Source organism: Neospora caninum, chromosome VIIa (genome assembly GCF_000208865.1).
Source record: "Neospora caninum Liverpool complete genome, chromosome VIIa".
Lineage (NCBI taxonomy): Eukaryota > Apicomplexa > Conoidasida > Eucoccidiorida > Sarcocystidae > Neospora > Neospora caninum.
Window position 1 is genome coordinate 1,126,058 of NC_018393.1, and position 18,311 is coordinate 1,144,368.

Here is an 18,311-nt window from a genome sequence, read left to right on the forward strand (position 1 = left end):
GCCGCGTCTGTTCCATGCCGGTGCGTGTGAACTCACCGACGTGCCTTATAAACCACAAAGCTGTTCTTTCGTTTTCGCCCGTGCTCCTCTCGAGACCGCTGTCGAATCCCGATCTGAGAACTGCTTCAAATCCTTCGTGTTCCCCTCTCTGTGTGCCGACAACGGCTGCCTGCACGGGCGTCGTCGCCACCGCTCCCTTACTCAGCGTTTCAGCCACTGGCCGCGCGTTTGTGTGTGTGTGGCGACCCCACCCTCCCCTGCTCCTTGCGCTGCGTCTGTCTTTTTCCCCCCTCCAGGACGAAGCGGGAGTTCGACTCCGCAGACGGGGCGCTCGTCTCCGGTGCCGAAGAACGCGCAAGGATTGTCGCCGTACAGCTCCTCGAGTCACCTGCTCTTGCCGGAGACGTCGCCGATGACGGCCAGCTGGGCAGAGCGCACGCCGTGCCTGGTGCGCTTCGCCTCCGTGCGGCTCCGGGCGAAGAAGACGCCGCAACTCGCCGAGGACTTCTACGTGCGGCGCATGGGCATGTCGATCCTGCAGCCGGCAGTCCCGCAGAGCATCTGTGGCGCCGAAGGCGGTGCTCTGAACCGCTGCCGCTCCGGGTCTTTGCCGCGCAGCGCGGGGCTGAGTCGCAGCGGCTCCTCACTGGGCGGGAGTGTGTGCGCGCGGTCCAGAGACGCGGACGAGACAGGCCTAGAGACGGTCGAGCTCAAAATCCCCGAAGCGCCGAAGCGTGACGCGGGAGAGAAGCTGGAGCGCGCGTCCGCGTGCCTCGAAGAGGAAGGCCGAACCCCTCGGCTGTCTCCGCAGGAGAGCTTCCGCTGCGGCTCGTCGCTCAAGCACGCCGGCAGCGGCAGAATCGGCGAGGAGGAGGAGCGTCAATGGCTCTTCAAGAAAAAGCGGTGTGCATGCACCGTCGGCTACAACTACGACCGAGACGTCCTGCTGGCTGGGCCCCCGCGCGAGGAAACCGGAGACAAGGAAGACGACAGTGAGTCGCGTTGAGGCGTCTGTGTCCGGGCGCAAACCGCAGCCCAAAAAACGTCGCCGTCTTTTGTGGGCACCGCCACTCGCTGCCCGTGCGTTTTTTTTCTGGTGCGGAAGCAGGCCTCGCCGTGCTGCGGCGTGTCATCGGCGCCCAGGCCACACACGCAGCACGGTACACCTTTCCGACGGCGGCAACTCTTCGAGAAAAGGGGACTTGCATGTGAATCGGTCGCGGGCGTCGCAGGCACGAACCCTAGAGGAATAGACCGGGTGGTGTCAGCGCCTGTCGGAGACGGTGTATGTACACGTGAAGTTCCGGGTGTGCGGTGCGTCCAGTGGGACGCTTCACTGTTTTGACGTAGCCTCCGCCTGCGTGTGGTGAACTCCACGGCGCTGTCTTCCTTCCGGGTTCTCTTCCTCTCGTCGGCGGGTTCTTTTTCCTACATGCGCCGCTGCTCTGGGCTCGGTTCCGATGCTGGAGTCGGACGGACAGCCCGGCAGGGACACATTCGGCAGTGCCCGTGTTGCCGCTCTTTCGCGTTCGGTTCCGGCACCGCTTCTCGGCGCAGGCTTATGTGTGTCTCTTGTTCTGACATTCCTCGGTTTTCTTTCTGCGTGCGCAGGTCACCTCGCTTGCACATTCAAGAGTCTGCATCACGAGTTCCTTCTCGAGATCACCTCGCCGGATGCGGCCATTCCCGACAACGAAATTGTTCCCTACGAACACAAACCCTCTCACACCTTCTCCCGGATCGCCTTCTCCGCCGCGGTGAGAGGAGACTTGTATATATATATATATATATTTATTTATTTATTTAAGGTGTAGAGTGTTTTGGGGGCATCGCCATAGCTAGGGGCGCCGATAGACCTGGATTTCCTGCCTTTTCTAGGTGCGCCTTCTGCGCGATTTCTCCGTGAGGATAAAAATAGGGATGTGCGTGTTGCGTGCGCGTTGGCGCTCAGGATGTGAACGCCGCGCAAGTCGCGCTTTCGTCGCAGATGATCCGCGTCGGGAACGCGGCGCAATTCACCGACGTGAATTTCGCAGTAACCTTTCTGGATCCAGAGAACTTCCGAGGCCGCATCATCCAGCACTTGTCTGAGTACACCTTTGCGCGCAAAGATGGACTGAGCCGATCCTTTCATCGTCGGACTCTCAGCAACCTCGGCCTGGAAGAAGTCCCACCTCTCGGGTCCCGGGGCATGCTCCACCACGTTGAGTTGCGCGTGCAGAACATCGAAGCCAGTCTCAAATTCTATCAGCAGGTAACCTCCCCACAGCGAAGCAAGGAACGCGACGCCCCGGCAGGGAAGCGAACTTCTTTCGGCCTGCACACCGACTTTGTGCCGTTCCTGTACAGGCACATGCACTGTGCCAAAGATTCGCCTCATCAACGCAGATATTTATATGTATGTATATATATATATATATATATATATATATATATACAAGTATGTATATAGTTACGTATGTATATAGATACGTAGGTATATGTATGTGTATATAGGGATCTACATAGGCAGACGTATTTACATTTGCGCGTAGAGTTTTGGGTTCGCGGACCTGTGGACTTGATCGTCGGTTGGATGTACGTGCACTCCTGGGGAGAGACATGCACCGATTCAGGTGTCTCCGCAGCTCAGATGTCGAGAAGATGGACACGAGGGCGGCCAGCTACAAAAAGACGGTTGGCTAGCCGCGGTTGCCGCCTGCTGTCTCCCCCCGCGAAGGCGAGATGCCACGTGAGGTTGCTTTCCGCTTTAGGCCAGCCTTGGGGGCTCTGAGCAGAGCGGCGCGACTGGGCGTTGTTCTCCTGCGACGCATTTCCCGTTTCTCAGGGTCTGCAACTGCGTTTGATCTCCAAACAAGCGGTACCCTCGTTCGGGCTCACCTTTTGTTTCCTCACCTCGGACCCCAACGCGATTCCGCCGTCGCAGTTTGACCTGGACTCCCACGGTAATCGTGCGTGGCTGTGGGATCAGAAATTCTCGTCCATCTGCCTGAAGGTGAGGAAGCGGGGAGGAAGAGACGCGGGGAGGACGAGACGTGAGAAAGACAGGGACGCGCGTGCCGGTCTCCGCGCCTGACGGTTTCGGACGCGTTTTGGGGTGCCGTTTTGGGTTCGTTTTCAAGAGACTTGTTTTAAGAGGCTGCCGATTCGCGGCGAGCGCGTCCGCGCTCTCTCCACTTTTGGCTGTCTCCACTTCGGTCTGGCCCGTTTCCTTTTCTGCTTCAGACCTCGGCGGACGCGAGCGCTGACGTGGCGCCGTACGTCGACCTCTCGCCGACCGAGTGCGGCTTCCTGGGCTTGACATTCCTCTGCAAGAAAGTGAACGAGGCCGACTTGGAGCAGTCCCTCGCGGCAGTTGGAGCGAAGCTGGAGAAAACCCGAGACACAGTCTACGACTGCCTCGTATACGAAACGCGTGACCCTGAGAACATTCCCATCCGCATTCTCGTCTGCCCCGACGACTTGTGGACTGCGTGATAGCACCAGTCTTCGAGAAAGAGAAGCCGCGAGAAAAAGTCAAGAAGTCGGACTCAGAGGGAGCGGCGGAGGAGGAAGACCCGGGAGGAGAGCGGAGACCCAGCACGTTTCTCATCATGCGGTTGGGAGTCATTCGGGCTGCGTCGTCCGTCGATGGTCTCACACAGGTTGTGTCCGCAAAAGGCTGTCCCGGTTTTTGAGTACACAACGGATGCACGGGGTGGGGGGAGGGGGGGGTTCCGAGTGCCCGGCGAGGCCGCGCGCGCAGGCGGAAACGAGTACCGCGTTTTTAAGAGCAGCTTTTTCAGTCCTTTGCGTGTCGAGAACGGGACTCGGTCGCACGAGAACTCGGGCGCATGGAAAAATGGGGAAAGCGAGAACAAAGCGGCACCGGAGGTGCGTCCGCCGTCGGCGCATGGCGCCCAAAACCGGTGGGAGGCCTTTTTGTCCTCGCAAACGCGTCCGAACCAGCAGCTGTGCCTGCGTGTCGGTGCCTTCTCGTCTACCCTCGGCCACGTGCGTATATATCTGTATCGGGGGAAACGGGGAATCGGCAAACGAGGGAATTGCGACGAAACCTGCACATGTTCACACAGCCGCATATATGTCCGCCTGTATGTGTGGGTTTGGGGGGGGGGGGGGGATTTGAGGAACAGGGGGAGTTCCGGAGTTCGTTTCCTCTCTCCGCTTTTCTCCCCTCGCTTCCTGGCCAGCAGCGCAGAGGCACGCCCTCTGCCGTGCATGCGTCTCACCGGAGCGGTTCATCGAACGAAACTTCGGAGTCGAGGAAGCAAAGCAGCGAAGGCGAGTGTACTGGGCGCGGGAGGCTCTTTGGCAGGCGAAACAACTCCACGTGCAGCTGTTTTCCGACAGCCGACAGCGTCGCGCGAAACGCGATCTTCCTTGTGGGCACCCTTGCCTCTACCTGTGCGAGAAGCGCTCTCAAGAGATCGAAAACGAAAAGAACCGCCTCGACTTCCCACGCAACCTTCCGGCACCTACGGATACACGCGGTCCGCAAAAACCTAGACAGCTGCTCCTATTTCTCCGAATGGGAGGCGATACTCTGCAAGCTGTGGCGCCGGCACAAGTCAGCTTCGATACTGGAAGATGCATGTACAGATATCGACACACGTTTATACAGATACATGCACATATGTGTATATGTGCACTCGTATATATATATATATATATACATTTGCAGATATGCATGTAGTGTGCCCTGCCGTTCTATTGTCTCCACGTGCAAAGGGAGAGCGAGACGCTCCTGCATCAGTCGTGTTGTCCCCTCGTAACATTTTCGGCAGACAGCGGAGGAAGGCTTTCCATCGTAGACGACTGTCATTTCTTGCGTAAGGTTTCTCAAAAAGTGAGCGTCTGGGAACCCGCTCCGGAACGCGGAGGAAGAAAACGCTCTGTGCATTCACGTGTTCACTGCTCTTATGTTCGTATTTACCTATTCTTCCTGGCTTAGAAATCTGCGATAGACTTGCATGGAAATCCAGACTCGAAGTCGCAAGTGCTGGGAGGACGGCCGGCACGGTCTGGAGGCAGCTTTCGAGGCTCGAACAGCGTCGATATCGGACCCAGGCCGCAAGGGTAGACAGCATCGCTCGCAGCGTGGAACCACGCCGGCGGGGGACAGAGCACGAACTTGCACATGATTTTGACAAGAAGTGGGTCACAGTGTCAGCAGGGTTTAAAGGAAGCGGCTGTTTGTGGAAAAAACGAAAAACACATAACCTACAGCGAGAGGTCGTCTTGCTCCGCCAGCCGCCGCTTCCAAAATGTGAGAGCTTGATGCTTTAGACCGACCGCAATCATTTGGGCTGCTGTGCGTGCGCCATCTCTCAGCACACCCCGGGTCCGGTATCTCGGTCTGTCTCTCTTCAGTTCTTCTCCCCCCCTCTTCTCTTCGTTGACGAACTCCCCGCCACTCCCTCTCTCTCGTTCGCTGGTCGTGTCCTCTCCACTGCGCTCCTCGCTGCTTCTCCCCTCGTCTGTCTCCGCACGCTGTCCTTGCTCTTCCTCCTCTTTGCGCCGCAGTTGGCCTCTTTTGAACGAACCCGCGACTTCACAGAGAGACGCCGTTGCCGCACCCCCTCTCGCTCCTCGCGCTTCCGCTTCTTTCCGTTCGACCTCTCGCCGCCGCATTGCCGCACCGATCTCCCGGACCAGCGCACGCGCCACGCGCTCCTCGTGCCTGGCCAAAACGCCCGACCCAAAGCACCGGACGGTCGATCCCTCCCCTGTTCTCTGTCCAGCGTCTCCGGCAGCGACGTGTGTCTCTACGGGCCTTCCTCGATCGCCCTCTCCTTCCTCTCTCCCGTCCCTGCAGGCCAGCTGCGATCCTGCGTCTTCGCCCCGCTCCCCGCCTAGTCCCCCTCCGTCCGCCGCAGTCTGTGCGTTTCTCGTTGATGTGTCTCTCGGCTTCGGATCCCCGAGTCTCGCGTAGGCCTTCTCGGCGTGCGCCAAGTCCTCGAGCGCGTCCAGGAGAGCAGTCGACGCAACTGACGCGAACCCCAGCGAGGACAGCTGCGCAGCGATTGCGGGCTGGTCGAAGAAAAACGGGAATGTTAGCCAGGCGGGAGGCTGCCGATCCGCCTCACTCCTGTCGCTGTTCTCTGCGGGGTCGATTCGCCATGTCTCTTGTGGCTCCAAGGCTTCATCGCCAGCGTACTTGGCGCCGTCAGCCTCTACGTACGCGCCTACGCCTTCCTCGTGGTTTTCCGCTCGGGCACTATCACCTGTGACTTCACCCTCGACTTCTGTCTGCGCTTGGGGATTCTCTCCTTGCTCTCCATCTCGCTCCTTTTCTTTGTCGTTTGAACGGGGTGCGCGTCTCCGAGTCCACAGCGAGGAGAACAGAGGCGAAAAGGTGGCAGCTGCATGCATTTCGCAAACACCAACTCGGCTGCCGTCGCCTCTCAGAAGCGCCTTCCGGCTCAGGATCGCCGCGGAACTGCGATGGGGCCGCCGACGGTGCTTCCCAGGGATCTCTGAACGACATATCACTTGCCGCCGAAACGGCATCGCCTTATACAGGGGTAAGCCCGATTTGTGGCCCAGGTAAACAAACCAAGCAAGAGCACCTCGCTGGGAGCGCCAGTCGCTGAGACCGAAAACGAGACGTGAACAAGGGCGCGAGGGACAAGCAAGGGGAACTCAAAGTCGCCTGGGAGGAAGAGCAGAAGAGGCGAAGGGAGGAAGAAGGGAGGAAGAGCAGAAGAGGCGAAGGGAAAAAGAAGGGAGGACGAGCAGAAGAGGCGAAGAGAGAAAGAAGAACGCAAGACGAAAACAAGGACGGAAGACAGTGAGAAGAAACGAAAACTAGCCAGGAGGAATGAGAAAAGACTAGGCACAGCGACGACGCTGGACAGCAGCGGGATCGAGGAACGCGAGGCGCCTTGAGTCTGCAAAACACACTGCGACAGGCCGCTCCAGAAAACGCGGGGAGTCAAGGAAACCTGTGTTTCTCTTAATCTCTCAATTGGGTGGTGCCTTCCCGGTCGCTACCACCTTCCTGGCCGTCGCGCGGACGTACCTGCACCAGCGCTTGCGTGCGTCAGGAGGCAGACGAGGCGGGCGTCCTTCAGCAACGCCCTTCGCGACGACAGTCGATTCAAGTCAACCAGCTCGCGCAAGACGGCAACGCGCCACGTCGCCGGCTCCATTGCCTCGCTCTGCGTCTCTTCGACAGCTCGCGAAGACGCGGCGACGCGAGGCGACGAACCGTCCGGCGACGCCCAGAACGGCGCGCAGGAAGACTCCGGGGGCGCGGAGGACGAAGTCGAGGAGAAAGAGGGAAACGGAATGTGGAGAAGGGCGCTGGAGGCACAAGCGGGTGAACAGCGCAGGCACGTGCAGGCCGGTGAACGAGGGCGTGGGTACAAACGACGCCAGGGGAAACACGAAAAACAAACGACGAACAGAGACGGAGACGGGCGAGACAGCGAAGCTACGAAACCAGGGAGACGGAGAGAGAGGACGCAGCAACCAGGACGGGAAACGAGCGGGACGACCAGCGACGAGCTCAAGAAAGGAGCATCCAATAAAGAAGACCCGTGGGGCGAAGGACGGCGATGGGCGGAAGAACAGAAACGAGAAAGAAAGGAACGTGAAGAACAGGGAGTCACATGAGACGGGTTGACAGCGCACTTCGACTTGGCCCCCAAGACACAACGGCACGAGAGCGTTCACGGTTTTGTCTCCCTTCACTTCTTTTCTTCTTGTTTCGACGGTGCATTTCCTTCCGTCCTTTGTCAACGTCTCTCTCGGGTGCCTTCCCCGCGATGGACTCCGGCGCTCCCTGAGGTTCTTCACTTGTCAAAACTTCGAGAACTCGGGCTCTATTAGCCGTGTGTCTCCTTGCCGCTTTCCTCGAGTTCTCTCTTTCTGCAGTCTCTCTTCTGCCTTGGCCTCAGGAGCTTCAAACGCAATCTTGCCTCCAAGTCTTCTCTTTCCTCTTGTCCCCCCCCCCTCTCCGCGGTGAAGAGGCCTCCACTGTGTTTACCTCCTCCCCTTTTCCATCACCTCCCACCCGCTTTTCTTTTCTGCTTCTCCTCTCTACCTCTCCCTGTCCTTCACCTTTTCTTCTCCCTCTTTCCTTCCTTCTCTTATTTTGCCTGTACGCGTCGCTTTCGTTTACCGAGCATCAAGGGCAGAGCCTACACGCGCGAGGACGCGGATGAGTGTCTGTGGAGAAGGAAGGAGATTCAGCTCTGTCGCATGCATGGATCCGAAGCTGACGTAAATCAACTTCTCGCTCGTCTCTTTGTCTGGGTCAGGAGTCCCAGATGCGAGTCCGCGCTGAGCACAGTCTCGCCAGTTTGTCGCTGCGCGGCCGCGCACCGCGTCGACCTCCGTCTCGCTTCTCGTCCTCGCCTCTCTCGTCTCCTCGACGCGGCCGCCCCCCTGACGCACGGGACTGCCGCTCGCGCTCCTTTTCTTCCCGCTCGCTTGTGCGAGTCTCTCTCCTTCTACCTTCTCTCTGGCAGATTGGCGTTCTCCTCCAGGCGTCCTCGCTCCCTCCGCCGTCGTCGCCTCTGCTCTGAGAGCCTCCCTCCGTCGCCCAACGCGACCAAGCACGCATCGAGGACTGTCACCGCACGCACGGAGAGGCAAAAGCTGTTGACATCGCGACAAACCTGCTTCCACTTCCTTTTCAATCCCTCTGTCTCCCAGCCGTCCTTCTCCACCTGGCCCTTCTTCTCTCCCTGACCCTTCTTCTCCACCTGACCCTTCTTCTCTCCCTGACCCTTCTTCTTTCCCTGACCCTTCTTCTCTCCCTGACCCTTCTTCTCTCCCTGACCCTTCTTCTCCTAAGTCCTCGTGTTCTTGAGCGTGGTATGCTTCTTTGTCTCTCTGGCGAGCGAGAGGACAAGCAATCCAGCAGCCTCCTTCATCGTAGAAGTCCAGGACCGGGACGGCGAGGGCGGGGCGCGGAGACGCCGACGCACTCGCGGCGCAGCCAGAAGCGCGAGGAGACGGGGAGACAAAGAGACACCGGCCGTCTTCTCCCCCCGGAGAAGATGGCGATCTTTCCCCCTTCCCTCCAAGGAGAAGCGAACAGAGATCGTTCGAAACTCTCCATGGAGCTGTGGCGGCTCCAATGACGCATGCAGAGGCCGGGAGAGAACTCACGGCTTCTGGGAACAGCCACGGATCAAACAGATAAAGCAACGGAATGGACAAAGGCCAGCGGGCAGCAGGCGAAGCGGAGGAAGCAGAGGAAGATGACGAAGAGGAAACAGGCGAAGCCGCAGAGGGACAAGATGATGGAGAAGACGCGAAGGAAGGAAGAGGCCCGGAGGCGTCGGCTGGATCGAAAACGGAAGCGGGAAGGCCAAGAATGGACTCCCGGAATGTCCCGTGGTCATCGAGACAGAGGCGCCACCGCCAGTGCCTGAGAACACACATGCCGAAGAAGGTCTACCAAGCTGCGAGGAAGCAGAATCTGCAGAATGGGACGGGGATGGGAAGAAACAGCCGAAAGAGCGGGTTTACGGAGTGAACGTGAAACGGCTTCGCGCGCGCGGACGAAGAGACAAGATGGAGTCCCGAGGCTTACCGTAGGTCTTCGAGGCACGCCGGCGAGTGTCGATGTCCTCCAAGTCTGGCGACTGCCCACAGGAGAAGATTCTCGCTTCCTCCTCGTTTTTTCTCCGATGCTTCTTCCCTTATGTCCCGCACTTCCTCTTTCAGAGACTCGAGGAGCCCCCGGGGCGGCGGGCGGATGGCCAGCCTGGGGGAAGGGACGAGAAGAAGGCAACGCAGGCGAGCCTTCTCCGCTGCATGCAACCACGCTGCGCTGAACAAGCTGCAAGCACAAAGCGAGAACGGCACCAGCTGCGAAAAAGACAAAAGAGGAGAAGACGACGACGAAGTCAAAGGTTGATGAGAAGAAGGCAAAGGAGACCAAGGTGAAGGAAGAGACGGTGACCAGGGACGAGAGAAGCGATCTGCGCATGGAGGACGGAGGGGAGTCGACGAGGACGGAGAAGGCAGCGAAGCTGCCGTGGTACCGCAGATGAGCATGAGAAGCGGCTCGAGTTCTCCAGGGTGGAAGAGCGAGGCTGCGGAGGAGCGAAGCGGGGGCGAAGGCAGTGGAACGAGAGAGAACCGAACCCTGGAAGAAGCAGAGGCCGGAGAGAGCGGAGAGGACGGAGTGTCTCGCCTCCGCTTTCGAGAGGCTGCCAAGTCTGACAGCAGACGCCCGAGATCTTCAGGTGCCGCGACGCGCCGGCGATAAGCCTCCTGCGCAGATGTGCACTCAAATGCGAAAGAAGGCGGAGACTCCGAACAAGAAAACGGACGAGAAGACGCAGGGGGAGATGAAGGGGGGAAAGAGGAGGCAGCAGATGTCGGGCAGAAAGAAGACATGAGAGGTTTGATCCAGCACTGATGTGTGGCGAAGACGATTTCCAGAATGACTCTGTGCTTTCGCTGGCCTCTCGCTCCTTTCTCGGCTTTCTCTCCGGGGCGTTTCGCGAGGTCGTTTTCTGCGTTTCGTCGCCTCTTCGAGACGGAATGCACCCGGCCACGCTTCCTCGTCTCTGCATTCTTCGCCCTCGGCGTCTCGCCTCGCCGTTCAACCTCCCGATTTTCGGGGTGTTCGTTCTTCGCCCTCGGCGTCTCGCCGTTGGAGGCGTCGCCCGTTTCTTCTTGTGCGAGACTGCTCGGGCGCAAGCAGTCACCACGCCTTCTGTCGCGACATCCTGCGCTCCCCTCCGAGTCTTCCTGTCCAGGTTGGTTTTTCTCCTGAATGTCTCTCGGCCGTGTGTTCTCAGTCCGGTTTCTCTCGCAGATTCCGTCGCGCGTCCTCGCCTCACCGCGGCCTGGCTTTCCACGCCCCGCCTCCACTTCCCGCTCTCCTTCTCCGCCTTTCCTCCCTCTCTTCACATGGTTCCCCGGCCCGCCAGCACGGGGCGGCTCCGCGCGTTCTTCGCAAACAGGCCGTGCGTGTGGAGGCGCCTGTCTTCTCTGCGTCGCTTCCTCATTTTCGCTTCGAGGTGGGCATCTGCCTGCCTGCGAAGCGAGCGAGGCGCGAACGCCCGCTTCAAAGAGATGCAGGGCAACGGCGAAGAGCGGAAGAACGTCACCCCAAGTCCCCAACGCGACAAACACCACGGAGCCGCCCCAGGCGGAAACCTTCATCGCGGAGCGTCCATTTGTTCACTTTTGTGTGCCTCGCACAGTTCTGCACAAAAATACGCGGTTTTCAAGACACCTACAGAAGCAATACAAATAGATATATACATATATATATATAGAGAGAGAGAGAGGTTTGTCTGCACGCTTTTTTAGGTTGCCGTCTCAGCAGAAGACCTTTCCACCTTAGTAATCCGTGTTCGTGTCTTGGGGATACCGCAACACATATGTGTGTACAGGCGCATAAGCAGAGGCAGCGATACAGGAACATAGAGATACACATAGATGAAGAAGCATTTACGCATATGCAGATGGACATAGGTATCCATAGAAGAACGAAGGCATCGATACAGGCGTTTTATACGGTTGTGTGAAGTGGGTTTTTCGCAAGACAACGGCCGGAAGGGGCCGGAAGAGACCGTAGCCAGGAGAGAAGGATGCAGGGGACGAAGCGGCACCAAACGGAGCGTAGAGAGTGCGGCAAAATAGTTGGAAGAGAAAGGGCGTACTGGAGGCGGGAAAAAGGAGACGACACAGAGCGCAGACGTCGAGAGAGATGACCCCGGCAGGGAGAAAACCCGAACAAGAAATGTGCGAGAAACACAGAAAGGGGAAGGAAAAAGGTGAGTTAGAAAAAATGAGAGGAAGAAGGATATGAGATAAGGAAGAGAACCAAATTTAAAGGATACAGAGAAGAAAGAGCGGAACGGAAGAAGAAAAGGGAACGGAAAGTACTCTGGCTCGGCCCGTCTGACGCTTGGAGGTTTGTCGCCCGGAGAGTCGCTGTCTCCCGGAGTCTCTGTTGCTGGGGCAAGGAAATGCTATTTTTCCGGAAGAAGACCAGCTTCGAGGAATTGACAGTTTCATTTTCCAATGACTTGACACGTTTCAAAACTGCTTCGCCACAGAAGTAGTGTCAACTCAATCTCTGCTTCTCACGTTCCAGCAAAACGGCTGCATTCCGAAGTGACCCTGAGGTGTATATACAAGGCGCGTAGATGTAGCCCCCCAACTTTTCTCCCGCTGTCCCGCTTTTTCGCGCGCTCGTTCGGTATCTTTCCAAGTCTTTTTCGCCACAGACTTCCCTCACAAAAAACAAAACACACTGCCTTCATAGGGGGAAGCCAAGATCTTCTTTTCTGTCGAACACAGGACAATGCAGCGTACGAATTGCAACTGCAGGAACGCTAGTTCCTCTTACCCAATAGAGAGACGGGATACAACACCACAAGCATGGATCCTAGTACTTCGGTAAAAACGACATCTCTACATAGAGGAGATGTATAACATTCGTATGTATACTTTGTATATACGTATAGATAGATACAGAACAATGTGTATATATATGTATATTTCATATATATATATATATATATATATATACATATATATGTTGTAAGTTTTGAATACAGTAGTATACATTAGTCCGAGCCCAAACACCCTGTTAGGGAGGAAGACCGAGCCTTGGTTTTTTCGGTTGTGTGCGGCAGTAAGGCGTCTCTCTTTGTTGCACGAAGTTGCCAAAGCGAAGCTGGCCGTCCATCCGTGTGTTGCCGCTGCCTGACAGAGTCTCTCGACACGGCCCATGAATTCGCAGGATCCGCGCTGACGATCTCTGCATTCTCGGTTTTTCATCAGAAAGCTGCAGAGTCGAGACGCTAAAACGGAATGCGGACAACCGTCGTCCAGAGCGTACAGCGTGTGGTATACGCAAACCTCGCTCCCGCGAGGGACGGTTGCCTATGTGTCTGGGTCGGAGAGACCTTGCTTCACAAACGGGGCATGAACGGTACAAAATGGCTCATGTTGGTGACTCTGCTGGGTCTCTCAATCAATAGAAAGCGCGGCGGTCCCTGTGGGTTTCTTCCTGGGCCGTGGAAGGAGAAGGTTTTTTGCCCCTCGAGAGTTTGCGGAGAACAAAGCTGGCTGCTGTCGCGATCACGCGCTGCGTGGTTTTTCCCGCACTCGCAAAGGGAAACGCATTTCTGAAACTTTGGTGTTTCTCTCTCGCGCGAGAGAGCATCGAGCGCCGCTCGCCGACCCGTCCGACGGGAAAAAGGGACGGCCGGCACACGGGACACGAGACAAGAGTTCTGCATAGAGCTTCATTTTCGGGATCCCGAGGTAAGTCGAAGATATGTAAAAAGCGAGTATAATACAACCTAAAAAGGCGATATAAAGTGTAATACAACGAATCAAAGAGCCCAACGGGCTTTGGGGTGATTTCGTGTGGGTGAGAACGAGGGGTCGAGTGCGCCTGTGTGCAAAGGACGACGAAGCGAAGATGCACGAATGCGTGCGTAAAACAGGGACGATTTAGCCAGTCCCTTTTTGCGAAAAACGAGCGCATTCGTCAGAAACAAAAAATTCATGGCGAGTAAATGCCATTTTCAGCGATACCCGCCGTGCGCCAGTTTCGAGGACAAGAGACTCCACGAGGGTTGGAAAGGAGGCAGAGAGTCAGGAAAGGAGGCGACGTGACGCCGAGACAGCCCGGGGGGAGACCCGCAGACGAAAGCGACGGAAGATGGCGAATAACTCGAGGACGACGGAAAAAGAAGTTCTAAGGTCAGAGAGATCAGAGGAGACAGAAAAGACTAGTGAGAAGAGCCAAGAAGAGCGAAAGAAAAGGGAGAAGGAAGAAAGACGAGAAATGAGAGGGCGGGACAGGGGTGAGGAGACGGAAGGCCGAAGAGGGCGACGAGGCGCAGGAACAGGACAGGAAGCGAAGCGAGAAGAGGAAAGAGACAACGAGAGTCTCGAATAGAAGACAAGGAAACAAAGGAATGGAGATCAAGGACAAGGCGCAGAAGAAGCAGAGTGCGGAAAAAGGAACGATTTGGCGCACCAGCGGGGCCATGCAGAGGTCGCCACAGACTGCCCCGTCATTCCTCTCCTTCCCTGGTACCTTCCGCCCATTCCTTCTTCTCGCCCCTGTGTCTCTCTACTTTGAAGTGGGGTTTCCGCTCGCGTCTCGGACTTCTCGGCGCTTCCCGTCTCACGGCGTTCTCGTCGAGTTCCCTCTCTCAGTGCTCCTCGTCTCCGGCTTCACCTCTCTCCGTTTCTTGTTCTTCAAAGTTTCGCCGACGTTTCCCCCCTCTCTCCGCGGCTTCTCACGGCCTGCCTCGATGCTCTCTCCTGCGTTCTTCTCTTGCCACGCGCTCCCCCCTCAGCTGCATGTGGGCGCGCTGCTGACCTCCGTCACTACGCGCGCGTGCGCCGCCTGTCGCATCGTCTGTGTGCCGACGTGCGTCACCTCGCTGGAAAGAAAGAAAAACACGGAGAAGCCGGTGAGCCGGCGGCCCCCCTACACGAACTTCGGGCCAGTCACGCAGGCCTCGTTGAAATGGAATGCACAAGGAGCAAACCAGATACATGCTCGGATGCAGAGGCTTACAACACACATCCACCCGGAGACACACAGAGAAGCCCAAATGCATTTAGGACGAGAGGCACAGTCTCGCAGAATTGAAGTGCCCACGCGTGCGCATGCAACCTGCGGAAAACGGCGCCTACACGGGTTTGTAGGGGCTATCTCGTGGGTCCAGCAAGACGTTCACAGACTCTCAGAAGAATCCTGTCCACATTTGTGTGTGTCAGAGACTGCTCTGTTACGTTCCTCCTTGCCGCCGCTAAGACGGTTTGCCTCGGCGCTTACTCGTCGATGCCGACGTGGAAGAACTCGTGAGCCTCGTCGCCGTCCGCATCGACAAACAGAGGCGGCCCAACGTGCTTTAGCCCCTGGCGGAAATCCGGACACACGCGCGCCAACCCCACACATTTCACATAGATATACACAGTTACCTCTACATATTGTCACATTTACGAGTATACGACTCGACGTCGAGTCTGCCGCTCTTCCCACTTTCTCTAGGCTATAACCGCCTCACACGTAGCCGTGAGACATCCGCGCACGTGAACGTATACGCACATATATTTATATATATGCGCATATACATATTTTTACACGTAGAAATGCACATCTAGACGTAAATATGTATTTGCGTTTGTGTCTCGAGAAGGATATCCTCTATAGGTATCTTTTTGCACACGTCGATGTGCACGCCTCTGCGTGAGTCGCCAAGTCAGTGACTCGGTGAGAGAAGACAGATCAAGCTAGCGTCTCTTCAACGGAAAAGGAAATCGACCGTACGGCGCTTCCAAGTGCGGGCTTTGCTCTTTTCGCTTTGCGCTGGTGGAGGCATGTCTTATCGCGCTGCTCTCATGCAAAAGCGACGACGGCGACACAGAGTGCCTCGAAAGGTGGAGCGCACGCGTCACCGACCTGAACGCCTCCCGACCTGGACGGGACCGGGATGACGAGAGCCGTGGAGCTAGTGAGGAACGCGGAGTGAGAAGTGGGGGAGGGAAGACGCTCTCTGGAAGCAGAGCGGTGAGCCGCTCGCTGCGCGTGCGTTTCCGGTTCGTCACGCGAGCGCCGCCGGCAGAGACTGGAGAAAAGACTGGAGAAACACGAGTGCCGTCGCGGGTCCGCCTGCGAAGACAGAGCGGCGACTGCGGAGTGCGTGGACGCCGAACCCGGACGCGGGGCGGAGGTAGACACCACGTTGATCATCGGCCGCAGCTGAGAAGGAAGAGAGAGACACAACCCCGATGACGCGGAAGACGGCAAGGCGCGTTTGCCGGTGCCCTCGCAGAAAGGAGGCAGAAGTGGAAAACCGGAAAACGGAGAGAGAAAGGGAAAACGACCGGAAAGAAAAGAGAGCGACGATACACGAGAGCGCGCAGAGTCGGCAACAAACAGGTCGGCGCCTTACCAGGAACCACTGAAGCGCCTGCATTCCGAGGAAAAAGAAGTCCGAAGCGCCGAGGGCAGGCACACTGCGTGCTTGAGAAGAGAAGGAAGGATCCGCGTCTTCAATCTGCAGAGAGAAGCGCGTTTTGTCTCGGGAGAGACTGTGACGAAGAAGAAGAAGCAGCATCCAGAGCGCTTCGCAGAAATGCAAAAAGACAGACGGGTAGTCGGGAAGAAGTTGGAGCGGGATCAGCGTTGCAGTGTACAGACACAGCCAGGCGGAGGGGTGGACCAGGAGAAAGGAAGGAAACGATTCAGGAGACCAGGCAGACGGAGCCCTAGACCAAGAGCTCGACGTAAAGGGAGACTCGTGCTCATCCGGGAGAAACGAGGACTTCGGGCGCCCGCACACGAGATAGAGGAGCGGCGCGCCGACGACCTGAGTAGAAGCACAAAAATGCAAAAACCGGTTTCTCTCGACTCGGGAAACAGCGCCTGACGCGCCTGGTAGAAACACCCTGTGCGCCCACGGCGCATATCCATCTCGGTCCTGCAGATCGCCCGCACATGTGGCACTGCGTTTTCCTGCATAACCACCCCTCGATTCTGAACAGAATTCTCATCATACAGGCAGGCGTACACATATATGCATGCAGATACACAACTACACATTTTACAAACACGTGCACATAGACAAGCATCTATAAACCTGCAATTACATACAAACGCACAAGTATATGTGCCTATGTCGACAGCAATATATATATATATATATATATATATGGATATACATCTCCGTCTGTAGTTTGTGTCCTCGACAGCGTAAGAGTTAGCCTACGAGGAAGAGGATTGAGAGGTCGACGAGTTTCCACACGAGTTTTCGTCGCCAGTCGGAAGCTGGGCCCCAGTGCATGCAGACTTGCTCGTCGAAGCGCCGCCAGAAGACACGGCGCGGCGCTGCACGCGCAGTCGCCGGGGCACAAGAGGCACGCGTCTTCTCTGGGGGACCAGCACCCACTTCACTTTCACGCGCTCCCCCGCCTCGCCTTTTGCTTCCCTTCTTCTTCCCCCCCGGCAGCGCTGCCGGTGCCGAAGAAGGCGTCGCTTCGGCCCGACTTGGCAGGGCTGGCTGGGCGAGGTCCTCTGAGAGGGGTACAGAGTCGGGACAAGAAGAGAGGACGGTGAGGATTCGCCAGAGGCAGAGAAGTGCCTGAACCAAAAGACCCAGTGTCGCTACCGCGGCGTAGTTGCTGCCGACAAACCGCCGAAACACGAGACACCAGGAGTCCCAAGGGGCCCGCGATCGAGGGAAGCCGAGAAGGACACTCGAGTCGGGAGGTCCCGCCGCAACGCCATCTCCGGTGGACCCCGAGAAAGGCAGCTCCTCTCCTTCAGTCACCAGGAAGAAGGCCGGCGGCGTCGACGAGAAATAGAAGAAAGACACAACGGAGGCACACAGAAGGAGAACCGGAGGAAGAAAGGCGTAAACCTGAGCGCAGGTGCACAGAGAAAGAAAGTCGAGCGACTTTTGAGAGGCTACAAGAGATTCTGAGAACGCCCGGTGAAACCTGAGCGTGTTTTATTTTGACCGACACATCTCACATCCCTGTTCGGAGCTGCCGAAACCCACTGGTCTCACTTGCACCATCGTCGCGTGGCCGTTCCTAAAATTGCTCGCCCAACTGGAGCGATTCGCACGCCCGTCGGGCCCCAGCGAAGTTGACACACAGAACCGGGTTTCTCAGCCGCCTGGATGCAAGACCACAACCCCAACATGCCGTAGTTGCGAACAGCATTCCATTACCTTGAAAAGTGTTTGTGGACTGTGCTTCCGCGCACGCATCACTGCAATCCACCCTCCGATCACAATCAGGCCTGCGATGCTTTGGATGACGAGCAGCCAGCGCTCCTCAGAGGCCAGGTCACCCAATGGAGAAAACATCGCCGGCGGCATTGGCACATTCTCGAGGTCCAAGGCGGCCCCGGCACGAGGACTTTGCCCCGCGAGGGACGGCAGACTTCCTTGCTCCGCCACATCAGGTACCATGACGGGCACGATCCAAAGCTGGGCCTTCTGCTGCCCCACCAAGAAGAAACAAAGAGCTGTCGACGCCAGACACGGCGTACTCAGGCTCTTGTGCGGGGCAGACGGACTGCCGTGCTCGATAAGACTGAACTACAGAGAAGATCTGCTTTCCCCAGGCCCGCAGTTCGGCGAAGGAAACAAAACGTCGTCCACGCTGGACTGTCATTCACGCCAGCCGAGCTGGGCTGCAGCCCACAATAAAACTCGCCAGCGGAATGAACAAAGGAAACAAAAGCAGACGCGTCAACAAAAAACAGTGCTGTTCACGGCTTTTGTCTGTCGCAGGTGGATGGCCTGCGACCCTTGGTGACACTCGCATGAGCCAAGCAGTAGATTCATTCG

At 57.3% G+C, this 18,311-nt stretch overlaps 3 protein-coding genes across 3 annotated transcripts; 1 reads left to right on the plus strand and 2 right to left on the minus strand.

The window, feature by feature from the left end:
- Nucleotides 1-412: 412 nt before the first annotated feature.
- Nucleotides 413-3,477, plus strand: NCLIV_020550 (putative glyoxalase; the record flags this gene model as incomplete). Its single annotated transcript, XM_003882251.1, has 5 exons — nucleotides 413-992; nucleotides 1,612-1,757; nucleotides 1,952-2,254; nucleotides 2,828-2,995; nucleotides 3,226-3,477. 5 exons carry the CDS (start codon nucleotides 413-415, stop codon nucleotides 3,475-3,477), a joined length of 1,449 nt encoding a protein of 482 aa, XP_003882300.1.
- A 1,743-nt stretch (nucleotides 3,478-5,220) lies between these two features.
- NCLIV_020560 (conserved hypothetical protein) lies at nucleotides 5,221-11,133 on the minus strand (the record flags this gene model as incomplete). The annotated part of the gene is made up of 5 exons (XM_003882252.1): nucleotides 5,221-6,476; nucleotides 7,022-7,305; nucleotides 8,126-9,382; nucleotides 9,548-9,782; nucleotides 10,002-11,133. 5 exons carry the CDS (start codon nucleotides 11,131-11,133, stop codon nucleotides 5,221-5,223), a joined length of 4,164 nt encoding a protein of 1,387 aa, XP_003882301.1.
- A 3,163-nt stretch (nucleotides 11,134-14,296) lies between these two features.
- NCLIV_020570 (conserved hypothetical protein) lies at nucleotides 14,297-17,930 on the minus strand (the record flags this gene model as incomplete). The annotated part of the gene is made up of 6 exons (XM_003882253.1): nucleotides 14,297-14,387; nucleotides 14,786-14,868; nucleotides 15,413-15,712; nucleotides 15,906-16,322; nucleotides 16,902-17,372; nucleotides 17,688-17,930. The coding sequence occupies 6 exons, from the start codon at nucleotides 17,928-17,930 to the stop codon at nucleotides 14,297-14,299; spliced, it is 1,605 nt and encodes a 534-aa protein (XP_003882302.1).
- Nucleotides 17,931-18,311: the final 381 nt, after the last annotated feature.